The sequence below is a fragment of the Seriola dumerili genome, unplaced genomic scaffold, assembly GCF_002260705.1.
Source record: "Seriola dumerili isolate Sdu_G_001 unplaced genomic scaffold, Sdu_1.0 BDQW01000073.1, whole genome shotgun sequence".
Taxonomy (NCBI): domain Eukaryota; kingdom Metazoa; phylum Chordata; class Actinopteri; order Carangiformes; family Carangidae; genus Seriola; species Seriola dumerili.
In genome coordinates this window covers 2,556,249-2,565,752 of record NW_019174328.1, presented here as the reverse complement: position 1 = coordinate 2,565,752, position 9,504 = coordinate 2,556,249, and the positions used below count along the sequence as shown (strand labels likewise).

General features: G+C 46.9%; 1 protein-coding gene across 1 annotated transcript; it reads right to left on the bottom strand.

Moving 5' to 3' along the window:
* Positions 1-2,593: 2,593 nt before the first annotated feature.
* On the bottom strand, positions 2,594-9,026 carry LOC111220628 (cdc42 effector protein 3-like). The gene is made up of 2 exons (XM_022743775.1): positions 8,703-9,026; positions 2,594-4,432 (listed from the first exon to the last, which is right to left on the bottom strand). The coding sequence occupies exon 2, from the start codon at positions 4,216-4,218 to the stop codon at positions 3,136-3,138; it is 1,083 nt and encodes a 360-aa protein (XP_022599496.1). The 5' UTR covers positions 4,219-4,432; positions 8,703-9,026; the 3' UTR covers positions 2,594-3,135.
* Positions 9,027-9,504: the final 478 nt, after the last annotated feature.

Sequence of the window (9,504 nt, the reverse complement as noted above, 5' to 3'; positions counted from 1 at the left end):
ATTAAAGTTTCCCCTCTCATCCGCCTGACACGGCTCAAGACCGGCTGTGAGGAGCTCCTTCACCAACATGTCTCTGTGAGAGACAGTGTGCACATTATGTAGCTGTGTTGTGGAGGTTGGGTGGAAAATTTTGCTGGGTCTGAGCTGTGCTTTCTTTGGCACTGGTGGCCTCTGGGCCAAAGCTTATTCATCTGTGAACTGACAGCTTCACCTTAGCCCAGGAAACAGAGTAGCTGGATCCCCTGGATCACCGATGGGCTGGAGGAACGTTCATGAAATGTTCTTGAATGATTTACCTAGTAACATAGGGACAATGTTTTGAGGAAACATCATTTTTGTCTTTTGTCTAATTTATATTTTATCTGATAGAATTTGCCTCACAAGATGTGTAGCTATATTTTCTGGTTAGCATAAAACAGAACGTGCCAACATGATTGAAAAGTTGTTTTTATTCAATTTTTTCTCATGTTTTTCACCACCCACTATATAAAGTCAAAGACACAGAATTCAGCAATTTTTTTTTAGCTTTTTTCTATTTTTGTCAATAAAGCAACTGGTTTGGAAATTACAAGGCAGCAGGTAGTGGCGACACCCGTGTCACCTCCCTCTCTCCGCTAATGTCACCAATTTGGCAGTTGCTCCCCTGTTTCCTGTAACACCAGTTTGGCTGTATAGAAAATATTTTAACAAAGGTTTGAAAAAAGAAATTTTTCATTGTATTTTTCTTAAGATGGATTCAAGCAAACTGAAAACAACACCAAGCCAAGCCAAGCTATGCTGTGACCTGCTAGCAAAACAAATGAAATATTGTTCTGTCTTGAGTCTGTGGGCGTCACAGAGAGTCATCTGATTGTGTTGCTGCTGCAGCATCTTTGTGGTGTTAACATGGAATATCGGAGGCAGTTGGAGTCGAGGTTTCTTCAGGTCAAAACTTCCACCTTGGCCCTGTGGTAATGAGAAACAGCTCTACCTTCTGTCTCTGGTAGTTTCTCTTCTGTCCTCAGGCTCCCGGAGTAAACTGAAGCCAGAGACAAGACAAGACACTGTTCGTCTGCCGGTAGCCAACACACAGGTTGAGCAATTCAAATACAGATGTTTGTCATTGAAAAAGTAGAAACATCAATCTTACGCAAGAGTAATCTCTATAAAATGAGGGCACAAAGTCGACCGGTCAATCAAACAATCAAAAATCTTCACTCTGTTTCATGTAGAGCGCTCAATAACAGAACAGAGCAGTGCTCAGGGTATAACATATGTCAAATACTTGTTTTGGATTTCATAAAACACTGGTATTTCCTGGTATTTTGTGTCCAAGAGCTTTGGCATCTCTACAGAAATACTTCTGATATGTTACACAACCCTACTAAAGTGCTGTGGTCACAAGTTTCTTTTGTAAACCAAAGGGAGTTTGCTTGGGGTCCACGCCTGTCAAAATGAAGGCTGTCATTGAGATGTAGCATTGCACATATAAGTATAGTAATTACCTTGACAGCAAAGGTTTTCATTACTCATGCTTAGAGGTTGCATGCTTCGGCTCAGCAAATGCAAACTCTTCAGCGCTAATGCTGGGATTTTCCAAATGGCTGAGGTATCTGCCATGACATGGGTTTTTTCTTGCATGGGGGGAAATTTTCATGTCTTCTCTTAACATCTGGTTTTCCAGCGGCTTCAGATGCCTCGGCTGGGCCAGTTGCGGTTGTTTACGGACATTCTGGGGCCTTTGAGGGATTCGGAGAGGTACGCCACACATGGGCCCGCTCAACGACAGAAGTGGTATCGAACCCGGATAATTATTTGCATATGAAAGTGAAGATTGTCTCGTTTTCTCTGCACAAACATGGCAAAGTGGATGTTTGGGGGAAGCCTGCAATACACCTCTGTAGGATCTTGTCATGTCTTACCCTACGAATCTACTACTGAAGGGCCTATAGGGACAGAGGATCAGAGGTGGCTGAGTTCAAGAGGCTGCGTGTACTGCCCTGATCATTCAGGCTGTTTCTTCAACACTGCTGGGTCAACATATCTGTACTGTAAACAGACAGAAGCAGAGGACTCATCTATCGCTCAGCACTGACCAAAGTTTGCCTGCGGGCTGTAGGCACGTGTTTTATAGCCTCATCTCTCTATACATTCCCGCTGATGGATAGTGTGGCTCTGAGACCGAAGCCCTCCCTTCCTCTCTTGAAACAGCTGATTTATGTCTGGTCCTGGACACTTGTGCTCTGTGGCTGGAATGCAGGGAATTTCAAAGACCCCCCCACCCCTCCTCCTCTGCCTGTCCTATCTACATGCAAACAAATGGAGCAGGCGCCTGGTTGGGCAGATGAAGGCCCACCGGTGCTCCCACTGCAGGGCAGGGAAGCAGAATGTGAGGAATGTCAGAGGCGAGAAAATAAATCCATTCTACCCTTCTTTCTGTCAGTCTGTAGCTCTTTCTTTCCTTGGTGTCCTTCTTGTTTGTCTTTTCCCTCTTCCCTCAACTTTTCCCAGCGGTATTCTGATTTTCAGCCTTTATTTTGTTTGATAATTTTTTGGGAAAATTATCTCTCAGTTCTGGCACGTGCAAATATTCCCCGCAAGAAATCGGCCAGAATCGGACAAAATGAATTTATTTGTGTTACAATCTTTAAAACACAAATATGCATAGTGTTCTGTTGGTTGAAATAGTCAATGTGGCAAATTAATTATGTGACAAACAAAATAGTGCTTTGTTAAACACACTTAAAGTCACACAACGATATATGTTCATAGAGAGTCTGAGAGTGTAAAAAAAAAAAAAAAAGCAAAGGACCTCAAAGTTATCATACCGTGGAAGTCAACATAACACAAATCTATCATTTAAAATCAAAGGCACGATGGCTGTGTTTTAGCTGTAACTCACTATCACATGCATCCTAAACATGCGGCTGGCATGGCAAACACAAAAAAAAAAAAAAGAAGAAGAAGAATCGACACTCCATAGAAGCTAGAATAGTTATATGTTTTGACAATAAAAACATAAGCAGCTCTGTCTACCGTAGCTCATTTTCATCTTAATGATATATCCAGACACCATTTTGATTGCTTCGTGAGTCTTTCTCTCTCATGGCTATAGTTTGAAAAATTCCCTTTCTCCTCCTGGGGCCTCGGCGCAGCTCAAGGCCTGCTCTTCGCTGCGGGTTTATCCATTATGTTGAGCACATCGTCCAGGATGGATGGGCCCAGATCAAGTTCGAGGGAGAGGAATGACCCCGTGATCTGGGTGAGGGAATCCTGCGATGTGCTCTTCTCCTTGGAAAACTCAAACTCAAAATCACAGATGCGGCCCTCCTCCACCCCACTGTCTCTGTCCACCCACTCTCCGTTGCACTTGGAGAGCTCCTGCTTGAAGCCCAGGGTAATGTCATTGTCAAAGTGTCCGTAACCATTGCAGTTGCCATTGCCGTTGAGATTCGCGCTACTGTTGCAGATCTTGCTCTGGAAGTCCCCTTTGCCGCTAAAGCTGTCAAAGCTGTCGCTGCTCGCGTTGCTGTTCAGGCTTCCGTTAGCTTTGTAGATGCTGTTGCTGTGGCCGTTGATACAGTAGGGTGACGGCTTGTCAAATCTACTTTCACTCTTGTTTATTTTGTTAGCTTTGGCGATTGCCTTAGAGGTGGACTTATCTGTGTTTTCCAGCAGGTCCAAGAGGACATCAGGCTTGGACTGGATATCTGGGAGGGAGGGGGAGGAGGGCTCGCTGCTGAAGACATCCATAGAGCGCAACAGAGCATCCATCTGCAGGATCTCTACCTCCTCAGTGCCGTCAGGTTTCATGGAAGCTGTAGGCCCAATGATGTCGTCCAGCGGCTCTGGGGGCATGGAGAACACGGTGGAGGAGATCAGGGGAAGGGTGAGGGCCTGGCAGCCACCGATAGTCGGGAGGGAGATGGCATTCTTGAGTACTGGAGAGGGAGTCTCGGCGAAGGAAGCATCACCTGTACTGTTGGCTCGCAGAAACTCACTTTGGATGCCGTACTGGGGGTGGACGTCGCCCTTCCCCGGTAGGAGCTCGTACTTCCCCTGGAGGAAAGACATATCTCCAAAGGCGTCTCTCTCCCCGCCCCTGCCAATGTGGATTGTGTGGCGAAAGTCCCCCAATGGTGGACTGATCATGTCTGGGGACAACATATCTCTGAGGCGACATTTTTTCCCTTTCTTGTTATTGGTAGGTTTCAGGTATATGGGTGCTTTCGCTGGCATGGCTGTAACTGCAGACAGAGAGCTCAGATACGCAGGATAGGAAGGTCGGAAACGCTCTAGAAGTTCTGGACGTTACAGTTCCCCAGGGGCGAAGCTCCAGTTACATTCTCAGCAGCACACCGGTCAAACAGGAGTCCAAAAATAATTTCAGCAATAGCAGCATCGATCAGGAAACAGGATTCCAGCGGTGTAGAACGGTCAAATGAGCACTTTCCTGAAATCAAAGACAAATAAAGAATATGTCAGCATTGATTGTAAAACATTGACAGATTTCTGGAAAGATTCCTTTGAGGAGTGCTGCTACTGGAACAAAACTCCTGTCCTGGATTCCTGAGAAAGAAATCTGGTCACCAAAACAAGTCCCAGAAATAAACTTTGGATCCTCCAAGAAAAAAAAAAACAAAAAACATCCTCATCCTTTCCTTGCATCTGGTGAGTTTAAGAGCCAGAGCAGAGGAGGATGAGGCCTGGGTCTAAGGCTTTTTTGCTGCCCTATTCACATTTCCACACATGAGCCTCCTTTGGCCTCCGCATCCCTGGATGTGCTAATGTGGAACAGCTGGACGGCAGATTGGGAGAGGAGAAGCAAAAGGGGGACTTTAGTAGGATCAGAGCAGGGCAGCCTGTTTTAGGAGTGAGCTACCGCTCAGACACGCACAGAGATAGAGAGAGATGGGCCAGGGAGGAGGGGGAGTAAAGGGGTTTAAGGGGTTTAGGGGGATTGTGTGAGGGAGATAGAGCGAGGGGTTTTCAGAGCAAGTGGATCTTAAGAAAGAAGGTGATGCAGATTGGGAATTGATTTGGCTTTGATGGGCAGAGGGTCAGCTCCAAGTTTAATAAGTGCTGAGATACCAGCAAAAGTTACACAATACACCAGGATGGGTAAACATTATTAAAGTGGTATTGAATTTGATCAAAGGTGCCTGATCGCTTTTTCCATTACTACCAAACCAAGAATGTCACCACGGTGGCAGCCGGCTTTAACGTGGGTTGTAAAAAAGAAAAGAGAAGAGGGTTTGATCATTTGAAATGACATAGCAACCAAAGAGAAGGGGAAAAACAGTGTGTGGAGGCAGGGAGTTGACAGTGTGTGTCTGATGAGGGTGGGGGGGAGTGGGAGAGAGCAACAGTGAGGAGAGACCTTGCCCATTTATAGACATATTTACTTATGAGAGGTCTGTCAGCAGTGACCGTCTGACAGAGCGCACTGCTACACAAAAGTGCCTGGGCGGTCAAGTCTACCCCCCCACCCCCCAAAAAAAAAGAAAAAGAAAAGAAAAAAGGTTTCACTGAGAAAACATCCACATTCCTGCTGCAACCGACCCCATAGAGACGCACTGCATCAGCCTTATCAGAGACACTTTAAGTAGGCTATGTTTATTCAGCAGGCACATTAGTGTGGAGCCAGAGAGACAGACACTTGCTGCGTATTTGAGGCCAAATAACAGACTGGAAACCACCGCACTGACTCCCGTTTCCAACATGGAGTCTGAAGAAGTGTCAGAGCATCAGTATCTTCCCCACAAAGAGCTGCAGCTCCGATTAAACTCTACATGACGAGACGAAAATCTTCTCACTTTAGGGAAATGCCATTACAACCTGTCACCCAGAAAGCTCTGTGGAGCTATATATAGCCATGACAAACACTGAGGGATGCAGAACATGTGTGAGTGCGGTGAATGGCAACAGCGCTCGCCAAGGGTCCTTGTGTATATTCGAGTGCCAGTGTGAGTGTTTGCGCGAGGTGCCTGACTGCGCTCGTGAGAGATAGCAGTTTTGAATGCACGCCATGTGTGCGAAGGAGAGCGTGTTTGTTTGTTAACAGTGGGGGAGAGAAAAGGGGGGGGGGGGGGGCGATGAGGAGTGCTGCAGTGTTTGATGAAGGGAGAGGGGGGTTAAAGGAAAATCCCTGACTTGTTTAGCTCAAGCTTTTCTCTTATTTTTTTCCCTCCATTTCTTTTCCTCCCACTTGTTTCTTTTTTTTTTTTGCTTCTCTCCCGATCACCGCTGCTCCTCAATCCTTTCTGACCTTGACAGCTGATGCTTCACTGCAGTGGGAAACTGGGCTTGGATAGGAAGTGAAACGAATGCATCACCAAGCCAAAAGCTGCTTCCTGTGGGCTCAGAGCACACATATCTATATCTGTATCAACTTTTGTTTCACTGCTCCTAAGAATAGAAGGTCACTGCTGCTGACACACTCCCTATCAAACATACCTATTGATTATTGGCCCACACTAATGACATTATAATATCTGCCTGGTCTCTGCTCTCCAGTGGCATGAGAAAACACACAACCCCTGCATTATAAGAGATGATAATTCTGGTTGAAATCAATAGCATGGACAGAACTTATAGGAAATCCTCCAGCAGATGAGCAATCCAAGTCTTTCAACTCTCACAGGGGGACATCTGCTGTGCATCCTAGCCAAGGTCAACACTTGTGGCCCATGAGGAGTCAGCTGGTGTGGTGAAAGCCTGAAGGTCTGACCTTCACGTCAGCCATCCTGCTGGTGCTCAGTTTGGCTTATATGGCAAATATGACTGGAATTCCAGAGGCCACCAGCAAAGTGCGAGGAAAACAATATCCTCATGTCTGTCGATCAGGGATCTGCTGAGGGTTCATTTAATGAGAGATTGGAGGAATTGGCATTGATTTGAGTGTATGTGGAGAATCTCTGGAGTCTTAGCAATGCTAGATAATCTTGTGTTGGCTGAAGAGGAAATTAATCAATTAGAATAGCTCAGCATGTGGACCCTCCTGGCCTGCTAACCCAGATGAATCCATCTGTGTCTCTGCAGGCTGTTAAAAGTCGAGCAGGTGTATTCTGGTATATGTCAAAGCCAAGGCTAGATTTGCACCCTCCTTTTTTGGAACTGCTCCAAAAAAGAGGTGGCGCTGGGCACGTGTTGCGCGGCCCGAGCCCGGCGCTGCAACTGCCCCCGCCGACGCCACTGCAGAATGCAGTCGCAGGTTTCATTTACACCTCTGGGGGAAGTGAGGATCTGATGGCGCCTTCCTTTCAGAAATGCTTGACGCAGCAGCCATCCGGTCATAATGGGAGCTGCAGGATGAAACCACTGTGTCATCAGGTCAGCAACTAGCTATCAGTCTGGGCGTGAAGTGATCTGGAGCCGCTCCAGCCTCTTTAAAAATGGAGCTGTACCTCATCAGTTCATGCTTGGAGGGTTGGTTATTAGCGAGGGGGGTGGCAAGATGCAAGGTGATGAAAGTTTGAACAGATAAATGTGGGGTTGGCATCTGGTAATGAAACTAATGGCTCGTGATTTGTCTGGGTATTTCTGGACACCTGAAACTCACGTGCAATATAACTGGGTCAGAATATTCTCAGAGTCAGTGTAGTCTAAACAAAACGCTCCGGTGTGATGATGCTCTACAGCTCTGCATTAGCCCAACTGCTCCAGAGCCGGTGATGAGGGACATACAGCGAGAGCAGCTGTTGACAATATGACCTGTATATGACTTCACCATTCTTTAAAATAGAAACCATGCATCCCTTAAATAATCCGCCCCGTGATGTGATTACTGTGCTGACAGGGACATCAGCGCTGCTGAAAAACAGCACGCTATTCTGCACTTGTGTAGTAGTTGTGGTCAGTGCAACATCATCAGCGTGTGGGCGACAAATTCCTCCAGGCAAACTTCATAGAAAGTTTCCAAATGCTCCTCAAACATCTAACCGTGGCCTTGACTTCTGTCACGTCTTTGAATGGCAGAAAGACCCTCTTTTTGGGGCTGTTATAAAAAGCGGTTACCACAGAGGGTAATGGCAGCCTTAAAGAATAGACTGAGCTTTTTTGTTACATAAAAAAAAAAAAACCTCAATTATAGGCAAAGGCCTTACTTTCGGGGGCCTGGTGGTGGAGTAGCAGGGTGGAGTATTTATTCTGTCTTTCTTTCTTACTCCCCTTGTGCCACCCGCAAGCACGGCCGGCACTTGCCAGAGTTATCCTTGGCAGAGATGAGCAGGAAGCCGAATCAAAGCATATGAAACATGAAGGGAATGTCAACACATACTGGCAGAAAAGAAATAGTTCTTTCCTCCCAGTTCACCCATAAAGAAACCTCCTCCAACCCCCCCACCCCCCACCCCCCTTGAGAGATAAAGGCAAAGCCAACTCTGCATTTCAGAGGAACATGCCTAAAGCGTGTAGCCGGACTAAAAATGTCTCTCTTGGAAAGCAGGCAGGATATCATGTTGCTCCTAACAGTTCAGCTCTTGTGTTACATGTATGAGAGCCGGACAAATGTACAACTGTACAAGCTTAACTTACCATGCACGCTTTCGCACGTTTCACTGTTACTAAGCAATATCTCATTCTCTTCCAGACACTCGCAAAGACGCTGATGAAAAAGCATTTACATGACAGCAGGTAAACTGCAGCAGCATTATCTCATCCGCACGTTCGGATCACTGTAACAAGAGGGAGTGAAATAAAACATGTTCCCCGCTCTCACTCACCTCAGATACTCCGATGATCTGGAGATCTTGATCCTTCCCAGGTATATCGCCCTGGTGTTCCTCCTGACTGCTGAAGCCCCAGGTTGATGTGTGTGTCTGTGTGAATGTGTGTGTGTGTGTGTGATCAGTGGCTGCTGTGCTGCTGCTCCTGTGGCTTGTTGACACTGCCCTGCCTCCTGTCTCTGCCTCGAGGCTGCACTTCTGTCGACTGGGACGTCTGCCGGACAGCTGTTTTGGAATTGCTCTCCGGCTCCTATTCCCCTCTGAAGCAAGTCAAGTCTCCTCCTACACCTCCCCTCACTCCCCCTTCTTCTTCTTCCTCTCTCTCTGTCTCTCAGTTCTTGCTCCTCTCTCTCTCTCTCTCTCTCTCTCTCTCTCTCTCTCTCGCTCTCTCTCTCTCTCTCTCTAGCAGCACCTGTGCATGTCTGTCCTCTCTCCTACCCAGAGCTCAGATTTTTTAAGCAGCTCTGTGGTGTTTGAGGATCCTCCTGGCTTCCTGTTCCTTGGTGGAGCTGCGGTGATGAGTGATCACAAGCTCTGGTCTGAAAAAATGAGCACTGTGCAGAGACAGGCAGATGCCTCATGGGACTCTCCTCTCTAAAACAATCCTTCATGACATGCAGAGTGAGTGTGTGTGTGTGTGTGTGTGTGTGTGTGTGTGTGTGTGTGTGTGTGTGCGTGCGCACTCTTTCCCTCCCCTGTCTGACTTTGCGACTGCCCACATCTGATAAGAGCTATTCTGTAAATGCAGCCGGCAGCCGGCAGACACTTGACTGGACTCTCCCTGTGTCTCTTTTGAGCC